A 16,097-nucleotide genomic window follows, 5' to 3' on the forward strand; every position below is an offset into this window, starting at 1 on the left:
TTGAGGTGGCAAGTACTGTAACAGCTTTTTTTTTTTTTTTTTTTTTTTTTTCGGTACGCGGGCCTCTCACTGTTGTGGAGCACAGGCTCCAGACGCGCAGGCTCAGTGGCCATGGCTCACGGGCCCAGCCGCTCCACGGCATGTGGGATCTTCCTGGACGGGGGCACGAACCCGCGTCCCCTGCATCGGCAGGTGGACTCTCAACCACTGCGCCACCAGGGAAGCCCACTGTAACAGCTTTTAAATGTGCAACCCATACCCACCAAGTTTTTAGGTTTTCTGGCTTCCAAGATCCTCATTAGCAGTAGCTTTTACTGGACCCAGTCCAGTTTTTAAATCAACTCAGTATGATCCCAGCTGGTAACCAACAACAATTCTCATGGATCTTTGGACTGGGGAAAAGGATTAAACTAGCAAAGGAGCCCCATACTGAGAGCCCCCAACCCCCCACAAGGGCTGTGAACCTGCAAGTCGAGGCCACCACTGCCCAAAGCCCACGCAGGCTGAGGTCAAGCGCAGAAACCCTTGGACTCCAAAACTCACATAATTTCCAAAATCCTTCTGTTACCTCAAAATTCTTAACGAAATGTACCATGACTCCATTTTGTTGTTTCTTTTTAACGGGGCTATAACATAACTGCTTGAGCCAGAGTTTAATGGGTACCAGGAGGATGCCCTGGAAGCCAGCATATGGATAGCAGGTATAATTAGAGAGGGCTCCTAAGAGGAAGATGACTTTGCAGGTGTGGGTCACCCAAAAATTGAAGGCCAAATTGTTTAGGGGCCCCTTCCCAACAGATGATCTCCTCCAAGAGACAATCTTGAATATTATTATTTCAATTTTATTTTATTTTTATTACAAAAGGTAGCTTATCCTTTAAGAAGTATACTCAAGCCCCCCCCAAATTCTTTTGAAAATATTTAATGTGAGAAAATTAAATCAAGTAGAACTTAAATAATGACATTTTTATAAGATCTAGCACCAATTAAAAATATGAGTTATTAAGAGAAAAATGGAATTATTGAATAGCCAAAGTCCATCCACCCTGACATTTTGATAGGCGCAATCATTTATCCATTCTTGCACTGAACAGTTACTGAGTGACTATTAAGCGCTAGGTATTATAGACAGTGAGTGAGTGGAATACTGTTGTTACCTATGTACGTTTTCAATAATTTCAGAATGTGTTTGGATAAGCAAGGCCTAAGCATCTGGGGCACAAATACTTTGAAGCATATGAATGAGGCTACTGGCTTAGGGCCTTATCTACACTCTGCATGCTTGGAAACCTGACTTGAGAGGTCAGAATGTGGCTAATACCATCCCCATTCTTCTACTACACCATTAGTCACCTTAATCACTACTATGAAGTCCCACAATTTAAATACCAGGCAATTACAGCATATGGTGTTTTGACCCTGACGAACCTTGTAAATACCCGAAATATACAGAAGATTTATCTTCATAGCAGGCCTGCGTCTAATATTTATGGGACCAGAGGTAAGAGTACGAAATGGAAGTCAGTGTACCCTGTGCAACGATTTGAATACTGTGCAAAACTTTCAGTGTTGGAACCACAAATTGGAACGCTAAAACAAGGAAAATCTCTGCTAGACACTATTTTCTTATGCAAAAAAAATATATTTTGTTATGCAAGAATTTACTGCACTCAAGCCGAGAGGAAGGCTTCATAAGTTAACCAGTTTGTCTTCTCTCTTATCTAAGCACTTCTGCTGCTCAGATTCTGCCTGAACTCCAAAGCAGTCTATTTCTGATACGGACAGCTATAGCAGCCACAAATTTTCACTGCATTTGGGATTCCACCTTTTGTTTTGAAGATATAGGCAAGAGATAAATGTTTCCTAGGAGCCTGAATAGTGTTGGTCATGGGAGAGGGTATTGATAGTTATGCGTCAAGTGTTCAGAAACTGTAGCAGAGGCACTCATGAGTTTTTAAAAATAAATTAATGTGTGTATTTGTGATCTGTAAGGTCCTTTAAGGCATGGGGTGCAGGATAGGGGCCTCTCCTGACCAGGTCTAAGTGCAGTAGTGCTTAGTGATGCTGGGAATTTAATGCCAAGCTCATCGGCCGGGTGATCTAGATGGCTGTATTTTTCTTAGAATTTCTTCAGCATCAAGAAAGATAGTGCTGGGGCTTCCCTGGTGGCATAGAGGATAAGAATCCGCCTGCCAATGCAGGGGACATGGGTTCGAGCTCTGGTCGGGGAAGATCCCATATGCCGCGGAGCAACTAAGCCCGTGCGCCACAACTACTGAGCCTGTGCTCTACAGCCTGTGCGCCACAACTACTGAAGCCGGCGCACCTAGAGCCCGTGCTCCGCAACAAGAGAAGCCACCACGAGAAGTCTGTGCACCACAAGGAAGAGTAGCCCCCGCTCACCACAACTAGAGAAAGCCCACACGCAGAAACGAAGACCCAATGCAGCCAAAAAAAAAAAAAAAAAAAAAGACAATGCTAGACTAATGGCTTAGACAATTGTAGCAAATTTCTAAGTTTGACTTTCCCCAAAACTAGTGTAAATGATAGCATTATGAAGACTTTTTAAAGAAAGGAAAAAGCAGACATATACCAAAAAGAGTGTAATATTGTGAACCACGTTTCCATTGCCTAGCTCCTAGAATGACCAATTCATGGTCAATCTTGTTTCATTTTTACCCCTACCCATTACTCCTCCCTCAATGACTCTTTTTTTTTTTGGCGGTAGGCGGGCCTCTCACTGTTGTGGCCTCTCCCGTTGCGGGGCACAGGCTCCGGACGCGCAGGTTCAGCAGCCACGGCTCACGGGCCCAGCTGCTCCGCGGCATGTGGGATCTTCCCGGCCCGGGGCACGAACCCGTGTCCCCTGCATCGGCAGGTGGACTCTCAACCACTGCGCCACCAGGGAAGCCCCTCAATGACTCATTTTAAAGCAAATCCTAGATGTCGTATTATTACAGCCTATATATTCCTAAAAGATATTCTTAAAAAGATATAATCACAATACCATTATCCAATGATTCCTATTAAACAAACACTTTACAGCTTCATCCATGTGAAAGGCACTGTCTGGTTTTTTGTTTTTTTTTTTGCGGTACGCGGACCTCTTACTGTTGTGGCCTCTCCCGTTGCGGAGCACAGGCTCCAGACGCGCAGGCTCAGCAGCCATGGCTCACGGGCCCAGCCGCTCTGCGGCATGTGGGATCTTCCCAGACCGGGGCACGAACCCGTGTCCCCTGCATTGGCAAGAGGACTCTCAACCACTGCACCACCAGGGAAGCCCCACTGTCTGGTTTTTACTTTTGAGAATGGAAATAATCTGCCATGAAGAAACAGTGGTACAGTGTTCACCGTGTTTGAAGTCACAAGACCCGAGGAGGTGTGATGTGCATGGGCAGTTAAAGCTACACTAAATCTATTTGTCAGGCTTGGCTTCAAGAACTGCATATTTTAGACCTAAATGACCTGGTTTAATTTTTGCCCCTTAACCTCTGGAAAGTAAGGCGTGGGAAGGGGATTTAGTGTCTCTGTTATGCCGAGGCGTGTTTGAACTTGTTTCTTTTTCCAAAATGTACAAGTTGCTAGGAGAACCATGGATTTATATGAACAAGTCCTGCAAGAGACTTAACAACAACAAAAAAAGGCAAAACTGGCTGAGTTAGGGAAATTCGTTGGTTTCGGGTCACGTTCCTGCTGTCGGCAGTCCCGGCTGGTTTGCTCGGCCGTCCCGGCTGGTTTGCTCCGGGCGTGCTAGAGGTCAGCGGCCTCCCCCGAGGACTTGGTGCCTGGGTCTCGCGCAGCTCCCAGGGCTCTCAGGCGACAGGGCGTTTCCTCCTTTTCCGGCCTCGGAAAGTTTTGTTTTGGTTCTTAATTCCCTATCAAGGAAAGGCACCCTGTTGACCATTTCTCAGCGTCTCCTCATGTCGGCTAGAGGCCAAGTTTCCCCCATTCCAGCTTGCACCGACTTTGGGAACCTTCGAGATACTCGAAAGCTCAGGAAGCGAGTCTTGGCGAGGAGGAAGAGAGGGGACAGCCTGGCTGTGGGTTCCACTGTTCCTGGCCGGCCCCTCTCTTCGCTCCGTCCCTCAGCCAGTACCCATCGCACCGCGAAGGGTGCGAACAGTCTCCCGGGTGACTGCTCCGGTGCGGCGTTCTCCACCGTTCCCAAGAAAATACTCTTTCTCAGACGAGCCCGCGCTGGAGTGGGAAGGACGGGACTAAGACCCGGCAATGGGGCCCGAGGCGCATGCGCAACCCAGCCTAGGCGTTTGAGTGTTCGCTCCGCAGCGGCGGCCGCTAGGTGGCGCATGCGTCCTGGAGGGTGCGGGCCGGCCTCCGGGAAGAAGGCGGTGGCGGCGGCGGCGGCGGCGGCGGCTGCGGCGGCAGCCGCGGCGGCGAAAGGCGGGGGCGCCGTGGGGGCCGGGCCAGTGTTTACGGAGCGGCGGGAGGGCGCGGACGCGGAACCCAGCGCGGCGGCGGCAGGATGGTCATGGCGCATTTCGTTGAGAATTTTTGGGTAAGAGAAGGATGTTGGACATTGTGTGGGTTTCGGAGTCCGAGGGTTTCTGCGCCTGACCTCGGCCTGCGTGCGCTTCGGCCGGCGGCGGCGGCGGCGGCGGCTTCGCGGGCAGGGCCGGCGTCCTCCGACCGCCGCCTGCTGCGTCCCGCTTGGATGAAACCCGTCGGGCGATTCGCTGGCTTGCCGCCCTTGCGGGGGGCGGGGGCTGTCAGCGCGGCCCCTCAGCCCGCGGTGGGGACGCCGAGGGGCCGCCCGCCGCCCGCGCTGGGACAAAGCGCCGGATGGGGCGGGAGACGGCACCCGGCCCCGCCGGAGACTCCGGGCGCCGGGCGCGCTCCGCGGCTCGGACGCGGACGACGGGCCCGCGGCGCGGCCGCCCCCAGCTGCGCGCTGCCGGCGAGTGCGGGCTGGAGCCGGGCGGAGGGGCTCCCCTCATTCCCACCCCGCAGGCCCCCATCTTAGCCCTTTGGCCCCCCACCATTTCCCCACGAATTCCCGGGCGGGCTTGGGCTGGATCAGCACTTCCTCTCGGCCTCGCAGCTCGCCTTGTTGGTCTGCGCCCAGGACTTTGCCTCTGGGCCTGTTCACAAAGCGTATAAAAGTTGAATTTAATGGAACTGGGTTCCTTGGGCTTAAATGCGCCGATGCGTCTCCCTGTTCTCCGTGCTCCTTCCCCTTCCTCATTCTTTCCACACCCTCCTTTTAACTCAGTATTAGCGTTAGGTGGTTCTCTGAGAATGAATTCCCAGTCTCCCTGTGGAGTGTTTTTCTGCAGTTATTGTTTGCTGTAATGGGAAGCACAGTTCAGCCATGTACAGGAAAGTAGTATGTGTACTCAGGTATCTCAGGAATCCCATTTTATGGCTTGACAGTTGCGAGTGCCACAATGCCATTTTAGTTAAGACGTAGAAATATTTAAAGTGGTACTCTTAAAGTGAATAAGGTATGTCTTAAGTTCTTAATTTCTGAGTGTTTCAAGCATGGTCCTGTTTAGTAATGAAATCAGTTCATAGTTATTTGTTTTGAATGTTCCTTGTTTTCCACAATCGACATAAATACTAGACGTTAGGGTGTTTTTTTTTCCTTTTTTTAGCAGATTTATTGAGGTACAATTCACCTGCCGTATAATACACCCATTTAAGTTAACAATTCAAGGATTTTTTGTCTGTTCATAGAATTGTGCAAATGTCACCACGCTTTTAGAACAATTTCATCATCTCAGGAAGAATACCAGTGTTCATTAGCAGTCACTACATTTTCTTTTTGCCTCAGTCCTAGGCAACTAATCTATAGATTTCTGCCTATGTAGATTTGTCTGTTCTGGACATAATCATATAAATGGGTTCATACATGTGGTCCTTTGTGACTGGCTTCTTTTACTTAGCATGTTTCCAGGGTTCATCCAGGGTGTAGCATGCAGTACTTGATTCCATTTTATGGCCAAATAGTGTTCCATTGCATGTGTGGGTGTGTGGGTGTGTCTCTGTATCTATCTATCTCACATTGTATTTATCCATACATCAGTGGTAGACATTTGGTTGGTTGTGCTTTTTGGCTGTCATGAATAATGCTGCTATGAACATTTCTGTACAAGTTTTTATGTGGATATATGTCTTTATTTCTTCTGGGAATGGGATTGCTGGGTCCTATGGTAACTCTCTGTTGAATGTTTTGAGGAAGGGCCAAACATTTTCCAAAGTGGTTGTACCATTTTACAATCCCATTAGCAATGTCTGAGGTTTCCAGTTTTTCCATGTGCTGGACAACACTTGTTATCTTTTTTTTTTTTTTTTTTTTTATCTTTTTTATTGTAGCGTTGGGTGTGAAGTAATATCTCATTGTGGTTTTGATTTACAATACATGATTTTGTAAGTATTTTCTCCCATTCTGTGGGTTGTCTTTTTCCCTCTTTTGATGGTATTCTTTGAAGCACAGAAGTTTTAAATTTTGATGAAGTCCAATTTGTCTAATTTTTCTGTTGTCACGTATGCTTTTGTTGTCATATCTAAGAAGTCTTTCCTAACCCTGGATCACAAAGGTTTACTTCTATGTTATTTCTATGGATTTTATATATAGTTTTAGTTCTTACATTTAGGCTTATGATCCGTTTGAAGTTAATTTTTGTGTACGGTGCTGGAAGAGGTACAGCTTCGTTTTTTGCCTGTGGATCTAGTTGTCCCAGCACTATTTGTTGAAAAGGCTCTTCTTTTTCCATTGGATAGTTTTGTCACTCTTTTCAAAAATCAGTTGACGATAGATGTATGAGTTTATTTCTGGATTTTCACTGGTATCCCATCATCTATCCTTATGCTAATACCACACTGTTTCGATTACTGTAGCTTTGTAGTAAGTTTGGAATGGGGAAGTGCTCCAACTTTGTTCTTCTTTTTCAAGATAATTTTGGCTCTCCTGGGTCCCTTGATTTTCCATATGAATTTTATATTTAGCCTGTTGATTTTAGACTTCAGGTTTTACAATGGCAATTTGTAAAACTTCTATAAGGATTACTTAAAATTTGGTGTTGTTAGAATGTTTTGTATTTTTTTTTAATTAATTAATTTATGGGTGCGTTGGGTCTTAGTTGCCGCAGGCGGGCTTTCTCTAGTTGCGGTGAGTGGGAGCTACTCTTTGTTGCAGTGCCCAGGCTCTAGACTTCAGTAGTTGTGGCACGTGGGCTCTGTAGTTGTGGGTCGCAGGCTCTAGAGCACAGGCTCAGTAGTTGTGGCACATGGGCTTAGTTGTTCCATGGCATGTGAGATCTTCCAGGACCAGGGCTTGAACCTGTGTCGCCTGCATTGGATTCTTAACCACTGCACCACCAGGGAAGTCCTGTTTTGTATTTTTGGATGCATGAGTGTGTTTTTGAAATTTGCTAACTTAATTCAAAATTGCATGTTAACATTTTAAGGTTATCTTTTGTTTTGTGTTCATTGAGTTTTGAACATAGCCTTTTTTGATGTTTTGGCTATTTTATGAATAATGCTTTATGAACATTTTTTGCAGGTTTTTGTGTGCCCCTTGTTTTCCCTCTTAGTAGAGGCATGGAAATAAATTTGGTTATCTGAAATCTAGAGAGAATCCCAAGTCTAGTTTGTGTTTTAGTGTTTGCCTTCACTTCCAATATTGAGTACAAATAGTTAAAATATACTGCATTTTATTTTACTTCCTGGTTGGGGTTGAAGGCTCTAAATTGGATCTTAAAAAGCTCCAAAGGAGGACTAAATGAATTAGGAAACCCTGGGAACTAAATAACTTCTCAGAATTTGTTAGCTGTCTATTTAAGACAACTTAAAAATTTACCTATTTCTGAATCATTTATTAACAATTTCTTAAAATAAAGAATTTGTAATATTAATTTCACTTTTCTCCCCTAATATTTAAAGTGGCACTGTCAAAACAAAATAAAACTTGTCAAAGTGAGGTAACTGGAACCTTTAAAGTTTTAGGTTTCTAACCAAACAAGCTGTTAATTGGTTTTTTCCCTACATATAAAAAGACAGATCTTTTTGTTGTGGCATTTTATTAGAGGAAAATTTGAATCATTCAAACTCTCTTCAAGTCTCATTTTGAAAGCAGCACATCCTGCCTGTTTCTTTATAGCTTTTCTTAAAGTAAAACTATATGCTACATTACAAATTCCTTTACCTAATACTATACTTTGAAGAAAAAAAAAAATCCCAAACTTCCTACACAGCAGGTGTTTTGTTGCTGTTAAGTCAGTTTTTGCCACAAAGTATAGTGTCACAAAGATAATCAAGTTTAAAATGTTTTTCTTTCTATTAAAGTTGGACAGCAAAAATAATGTTGATAACAGAAATCCACACTGTTACCTTTAATATATAAGAACAGTTAGTCCTTCAAAAGATTATTTAACTTCAAAAAGGTATTGACAAATATTGCACTGAAGAAGTTTCTCCATCTGCTGCTTCTTTCTCAAAGAGTCAAGTACTAGTTTATAATACTCTTGATTATATATGTCAGCCTTACAATATAGTGATTAAAATGGCTTTATATATTTTTATATAAGTCCAAATTATTTAATTCAAGAGTTAAAAAGTTTTTTTTAAGGAATGGATTTCATAGCGATAATTACTTAAGGGGAAAAAACAAGTGAGCACAGCATACCTGATTTAAATACCTTATAAACCTCATTTTACATAGTAATCCCAGTCAATATAAGATATAAAGTATTCCCCCAAAGACACCAGGTATTCTTTAGCATACATCACATTGTAATGAAATGACATTTTTAGTTAGGTGACTTTTTCCAAAGATCTCCATTCAGCACATCAAGAATGAATGAATAATTATCTTCAGTATTTTTGTTCTGAAGTTTTTCCTTATTTCTTTTTAAAAAAATTTTTTTTTCTGATTAACCAGTACAGAAGTCTCATACCATTTATCTATTGATTTCACTGGTATTGTCATGCTTTACTTTTAAATAAATTCAGAGCACTAGGTTATACAGTTCTCTCTTGGTATCCTTGGGAGATTGGTTCCAGGACCAATACCAAAATCTACATGATGCCCAAGTCCCTTATATAAGAGGCATAATACCGTATATCCAAAATTTGATCTGTCATTACATGGATAAACTGGGAGGATTAAAATGTTTTTAAAAATCTGGAGTTGCTATTAATAGGACTTTGGAATGCAAAACGTTATTATATTTTTGCTTGGTTATTTAGTCGAAATTTAGTATCCTACATGAGAGACTAACAGCACCCCCCCACACATATTCTTTGGGGTTATTTATCCATATGAAAATTCTAAAATATACATCTTTAAAAAATTAGTTGAGGCAACCATAGAAACCCAGAATATAGACTTTTTATTACTTGAAATTTCCAAATATTGTAGTTTGGGGTACCTGCTTAGGATCTGATCCCATCAGATGATATACTAAAATTTTTAAAGTGTGTAGGTTTGTATATTTACATATATACAGTAATTAACAAATTTGCAAAATTTACCTGGTTTAGTATTTAAAAGGTACAAAAGGGAATGTAGTATAAAATCTCCCTTTTATCCACCCACCAAGATCTCTCAAAAGGTAATCACTGTTACCAATTTCTTATGTAGCTTTCCAGAAATAACCTGTGTATACAAGCAAATAACATACATGTTAAAATGTGTTATTGTATAACTGTTAGCCAGTTAACCATGCCCAAACTATTTTCAACTGCAACAAGCTATGAAAATTCAAACTACAGATTCATCTAACTTGGTTCAAATAGACTTGACAGGTAGATATTATAAAACTATAGTATTTAATTTACTTCTTTATTTTAAAATTTTATTTTTGACTGCGTTGGGTCTTTGTTGCTGTACTCAGGCTTTCTCTAGTTGTGGCGAGCGGGGGCTACTCTTCGTTGCGGTGTGCAGGCTTCTCATCGCGGTGGCTTCTCTTGTTGCGGAGCATGGGCTCCAGGCATGTGGGCTTCAGTAGTTGTGGCTCGTGGGCTCAGTAGTTGTGGCTCGCAGGCTCTAGAGCGCAGGCTCAGTAGTTGTGGCACACGGGCTTAGTTGCTCCGCGGCATGTGGGATCTTCCCAGACCAGGGCTTGAACCTGTGTCCCCTGCATTGACAGGTGAATTCTTAACCACTGTGCACCAGGGAAGCCGAAAATTATAGTATTTTAGATGGAACTAAATGTTATTGTCAGGCCGTTAGGTTTTTTTTGGGGGGGGCGGTGGGAGGGTGCTTTTGTTTGTTTTTGCCTTAATCATTGAAATTGAGAAATTGATGCTGATTTAGTGTGCATAAGTTTAATTTAGGGGAAGGATTTTAGAGGACTGATAAAAATTTGCTGTCTGGGCTCTTTTCCAGCCCTACAGATGAAATCCTAAAGGTTCTAATCCTTTCAGAACTACTTAAATTATTTTAGCAAACACATGGGAGAAGAGTATGCTTTGTGTCATCCTGCACTTTTGATTACCATAAGCCCTTTGGAAATACATATATATGTATATATTTTTTTGTGGTACGCGGGCCTCTCACTGTTGTGGTGTCTCCCGTTGCGGAGCACAGGCTCCGGACGCACAGGCTCAGCGGCCATGGCTCACGGGCCTAGCCGCTCCACGGCATGTGGGATCTTCCCAGACCAGGGCATGAACCCGTGTCCCCTGCACCGGCAGGTGGACTCTCAACCACTGCGCCACCAGGGAAGCCCCTGGAAATACATATTTTATACACACATACACACACATATTTTGGAAGGAGTTTTTTGAGTCACGGGATATCTCCTGAGATTATCCACATCTTGATTTTATAATTCTCAAACAATTAACAGAAGCACCCTAAGAAGTCTGTATACAAATATAATGGCGTGGAGACATACAGAAAAAGGAATAAAGGCTTGGCTTTCAATTTATCTAGTGTGGAAAAATGAAAAGATATTTGAATTGGAAGAATTTTAGTAGGAATCTGGTCCAGAGAGATAAGCAAAAATTGGTCAGATGTGAGGGAAAACAAAAGCAAAACAGTAATGGAGACCTGTAATTACAGTTGACCCTTGAACAATGTGAGGGTTAGGGGTGCTGACCCCTGTGCAGTTGAAGATCAGGGTATAACTTATAGTTATTATAGTTGGCCCTTCCTATCCGTGGTTCCCCCATAACTGCGATTCCACATCTGCAGATTCAAGTAGTACTGTAGTATTTACTGTTGGAAAAAATCCACGTGTAAGTGGACCTGCGCAGTTCAAACCTATGCTGCTCAAGGGTCCGCTGTCTATCTATTGGTAGAGGCTAGAGAATGTTGCTGGAATGGCCAGAGGCAGAGAGGATTAAATTGGGAAGTGATTAGTGAACTGTGTGATGAAGTTGAGGTACACAATTCCCTCATTTCCATCATGCACATGCTCCTTAGTGGAATTGCAGGAGTAAAATTATGGAAGATATGACAAGCATGTTTGTTTGACTTTAGGGAAAAGATAGGAAGGTATAATGTAAGTAAAGCAAATTGGTGGTGCTGGGGCCTTAAATAAGAAGTGTTAGTTTTTAGTTCGTTGAAATAACAGCCAGTGAAGATGTCTTTCTTTTTTATTTATAACTTATTATGTGCTCGTTAAAACACATAAGAAAATAAAAATTACCTAAAGCCTTTTACTCTGTCCTCTAAGATTTTCTTTGGAAATGTAAAATTCAAAACAGGTTCTACTATATAGTTCTGTATCTTGGTAATTTCAAATGATATTAACATCAAAACATTTTTCTCATGTGATTAAGTATTCTCTGAAAATATTTTCAGTATAGGTTTCATGGAATGGATAAGATGTAATTTTTTTATAGCATTCCCCTTTTGGACATTTAGGTTACTTGCAGTTTTTGTTTTTTTCCATTTATGAATTATGAGGACTGGAGATTTAAGTGTTAAGGTGAACAGAATGTCAGATTAAGAAGGTAGCCTTGTGTGTCTTTCCAAGCATAGATTGAAAAGTTTTTGAGAAAGCTGAAATTGTTGTTTTATTTTATTTTTCATTTTGAAAGTAATGAAAACTACATTTACAGAATATTAGAGAAAATTTGCAAGATAAAAGAATAAAAAATTACCTCAAAACTACTTGCTTCTGCTATTTTTGTTGTGTCTATATGGTATCTTTTTAGATGGCTTGAAGGGTTTAACTAATTGGAAGAGCTGAGTTGTAATTTAAAAGATTAGGGAGGAGTATTTGAGGGGTGAGAAAATGATTTTTTTTTAAGTAATAAGATTTGTCGACAGATGTGTTTGAGTCACCTTTGTTCCGACTGCTGAGCAATGTTCATTCTAGGTTTTAATCACTGTTTTCTGCTTTAGCAATATCTTGCCAAGAGCTCTGAAGAATAGTTTTAGTGATCTTGTGTGAAAATTTTAATACATAAATAGAACATTGATCAGAAGAGATTATAACTTGTGGTTGAATGTCCTGTTTGCCTGTAGAAAAACTGTGTGCATGTATTTTATTCTTTTCTTCCTAGCAGTTTTCAAGGCAGAAATAGACCTGGAGGGCTGTCATTGCATATTCGTTGAATTCCTATCAAAAATGTCTAGAAGATTCTTCACTAGAGGGGCCATTCTTCAAAGCAAAAAAATACCTCCAGAATTAGTTAAATGTTTCATCATGTTTTTTCAGAGAAGGCAGGATAAAGTGAGATTACATCAAACACACATTAATGGTATATTTTACAGTGACTTGTCCAAGGTTACCTAATAAATGTCAGTAAGAGCTAGAGTAAAAGGAAAATGTAGAGAGGTAGGAAATGATGATATTTATTTATTTATTTTTGAGGCAGTTTAGAGTTGAGAGGAAGCTTAGGCATGTTACTGCTATTCACATGATAGTACCTCCTGACCTTTCTTTTCTCCTTCCAAAAAAAATTTTTTTTGATTAAAAAGGAAACGAGGTAAAATCAACGTTTTAATGAATAGCCTGATTATACAGTGTACACACTTAATCTTTTGCCTGTTTTTCTAGTTCTCGGACTTATCAAAAGTGAAGAATATCCATGTTTTTAATTTTAGTGTTGGTTTTACTGTTGCTCTTAAAAGGTCTTTGAAGGAGAAGTTTCAAAGCCTTAATTAAAATCTATGGGATTTATAGTTTTGTGCTTTTACACTATTACTTTCCGTGGCTCTCTAAAACCCAGATATGTTAACAGTTCCATTTTCTTTAAAATAGGAATTTCATAGCATTGTTAATAGAGGAGTGCATTTTTTTCTTCAAGTGGAAATATTTTGATTGTATTTTATGTCTATTAAAAATTTTTTTAAAGTATAAAGTTATAAGATCAACCAGAAAAAGATGTTTTGAGTTACCAAAATAGATTTGATGACTTAAACTTTTTAACTTGAAATTTCAAGGATATCTCACTTGTCGACAGAAAAAAATCTGTACATTATTAGTGACTTGGTGACCTTACTTATAACTTAGTTATCTTTTCAGCTAAATTTCACTTTAATTGATAATTTAGATGCAAAACAATATGCATAACATGATCTCATTTTCATATTAAGCAGTAAAATATTACTATATGTATGCAAAAAGGAATCTGGACTGATATACAACAAACTGTTAATTGCAGTCATCTTACTTCAATTAGAGTATTTAGGGGGCACAAAGGTACTAAGTTTGTGTTCTCTTAAAGGACCTGTATGATTCTGGATTTCCATCTTTAAAGGATGATAAAACTTTTTTTTTCCACTTCATATTAGGAATTATTAAAAAGATTTTTACACCTGTTTATATTGGATTATAACAAGATTTTATTTAGCTCAAGTCACATTCGGGAAGCTTTGTATGGAAATGCTACCTCTTTGCAAAGTGCATTGAGATTGGCAGAGAAAAGATCCTGTCTTGGTGTAAACCTTCATTGTAATTGTCCTCCTTGGGTCAGCAGTGGTGTTAGTAGCTGTTTTTGTCAGTTAATACTGAAAATTTCCCTGCTAGAATTTATTGATTAAAAAGGATAAAATATTATTTATTTAACTTTTTGGACAACTTTATTGAAATATATTTTGTGAACCATACAGTTCATCATTTAAAGTGTATAGTTTAGTGGTTTTGGTAATGTTCACAGATACGTGGAAACCATCATCACAGTCAGTCTTAAATTACCTCAAAAATTTTCATTACCTCAAAAAGAAATCCCGTACCTTTTATCACCCCATGTCTCACCTTCACCCCACCTCAAGCAATACACTAATCTACTTTCTGTTTCTATAGATTTCTCTATTCTGGACTTGAATAGGAGGGGAATCATAGTATGTGGTCTTTTGTGACTGGCTTCTTTCTCTTAGCATAATGTTTTCAAGGTTCATCAGTATTATAGCATGTATCAATATTTCATTTTTTGTTTTCTTTTTTATAAATTTATTTTATTTTATTTTTGGCTGCGTTGGGTCTTCATTGCTGCGCGCGGGCTTTCTCTAGTTGCGGTGAGCAGGGGCTACTCTTCGTTGTGGTGCGCTGGCTTCTCATTGCGGTGGTTTCTCGTTGCGGAGCACGGGCTCTAGGCGCGCGGGTTTCAGTAGTTGTGGCACGCGGGCTCTAGAGCGCAGGCTCAGTAGTTGTGGCACACGGGCTTAGTTGCTCCGCGGCATGTGAGATCTTCCTGGACCAGGCTCGAACCCGAATGTTTCATTTCTTTTATGGCTGAGTAAATTCCAGTGCATGGGTATATCACATTGCTTATCCATTTGTTAGTTGATGGACATTTGGGTTGTTTTCACCTTTATTATGAATAATGCTGCTATAAACATTAGTGTACTGATTTTTTTGTGGACATACGTAATTTCTTACATGTTGATTAATAAATAAGCTAGCTGAAAATAAGCTCATCACTGATGAGTAAATACCTACTCTTAAAAATCTAGCTATTCAGGTTTGGATTTCTTTTTGGTGTTCTAAAATTGATTGCAGTGATGGTGGCACAAGTCTGTAAATATGTTAACATTTTTTGCCTTTTACACTCTAAATGGCCAAATTGTATGGTGTGTGAATTATATCTCAATAAAATTGTTATTAAAAAGAATACGGCTTCCCTGGTGGCGCAGTGGTTTGAGAGTCCGCCTGCCGATGCAGGGGACACGGGTTCGTGCCCCGGTCCGGGAAGATCCCACATGCCGCGGAGCGGCTGGGCCCGTGAGCCATGGCCGCTGAGCCTGCGTGTCGGGAGCCTGTGCTCCTCAACGGGAGAGACCACAACAGTGCGATGCCTGCGTACCGCCAAAAAAAAAAAAAAAGAATAAAAATTTGATCAGTAGAAGAAAAAATATTGGCCATTGATAATCAAGATTTTATATCAACAATTGTAGTGTACTTGGGAGAAAATTGCATTTTACAACTGCCTGTCAGTATAGCTTTTAGCTCTGTTACTCCTGTATTAAAGACTTGACCTGTTTATTATTTTTTTTATTAGAAAGTTAACCTATGCTCTGAAATGAAATTATTCCATTTTCCAGAGATAATTTGCTGTTAATAGTTTGCTGTATATGCCTTCAGATTCTGTTTGTATGCATATATGCAACCTGTTATTTTTTCAATGGAAATGAAGTTTTACGTATACTGTTTCATACCATGCTTTAAAACAAAATTTATTGAAGCACATTTTACATATCATAAAATCTACCCAATTTAAGTGTACAATCCGTTGATTTTTAGTAACTTTACCGAGTGGTGCAGCAATCATTAATTTTAGAACATGATCATCCTCCCAATAATTAGATCCCTCATGCCCATTGACAGTTAATGCTCTTTTCTACCCTCAGCTCTAGGTGGCCACTAATCCACTTCCTTTCTCTATAGATTTGCCTGTTCTGAACATTTCGTATAAATGGAATCATACAGTATACGGTCTCTTGTGTCTGGCTTCTTTCAGTTAGTAAAGTTTTTATGAGGTTAATCCATAAAGTCATATGTGTCAGTGTTTTTTCCTGTTTATTGCTGATTTGTATTCCATTGTGTGGATCTACCTCATTTTGTTTCTCCATTCATCAGTTTGGGACATTTAGGTTGCTCCCAACATTAGATTATTTTTGGCTTTTATGAATAATTACAACTTGCTCTTTTTCTCACTGACATGTATATCTGGGCAGATTT

General features: G+C 40.7%; 1 protein-coding gene across 1 annotated transcript in view; it reads left to right on the forward strand.

Annotated features, from left to right (window-relative positions):
- The first annotated feature begins 4,307 nt into the window (after positions 1 to 4,307).
- Positions 4,308 to 16,097, forward strand: part of FCHO2 (FCH and mu domain containing endocytic adaptor 2) — a 113,645-nt gene continuing 101,855 nt past the window's right edge. The window contains 3 exon segments of the mRNA XM_065873108.1: positions 4,308 to 4,349; positions 4,387 to 4,422; positions 4,424 to 4,516. Coding sequence (XP_065729180.1) covers positions 4,308 to 4,349; positions 4,387 to 4,422; positions 4,424 to 4,516 — 171 coding nt within the window.

The sequence above is a fragment of the Phocoena phocoena genome, chromosome 3 (assembly GCF_963924675.1).
Source record: "Phocoena phocoena chromosome 3, mPhoPho1.1, whole genome shotgun sequence".
Taxonomy (NCBI): Eukaryota; Metazoa; Chordata; class Mammalia; order Artiodactyla; family Phocoenidae; genus Phocoena; species Phocoena phocoena.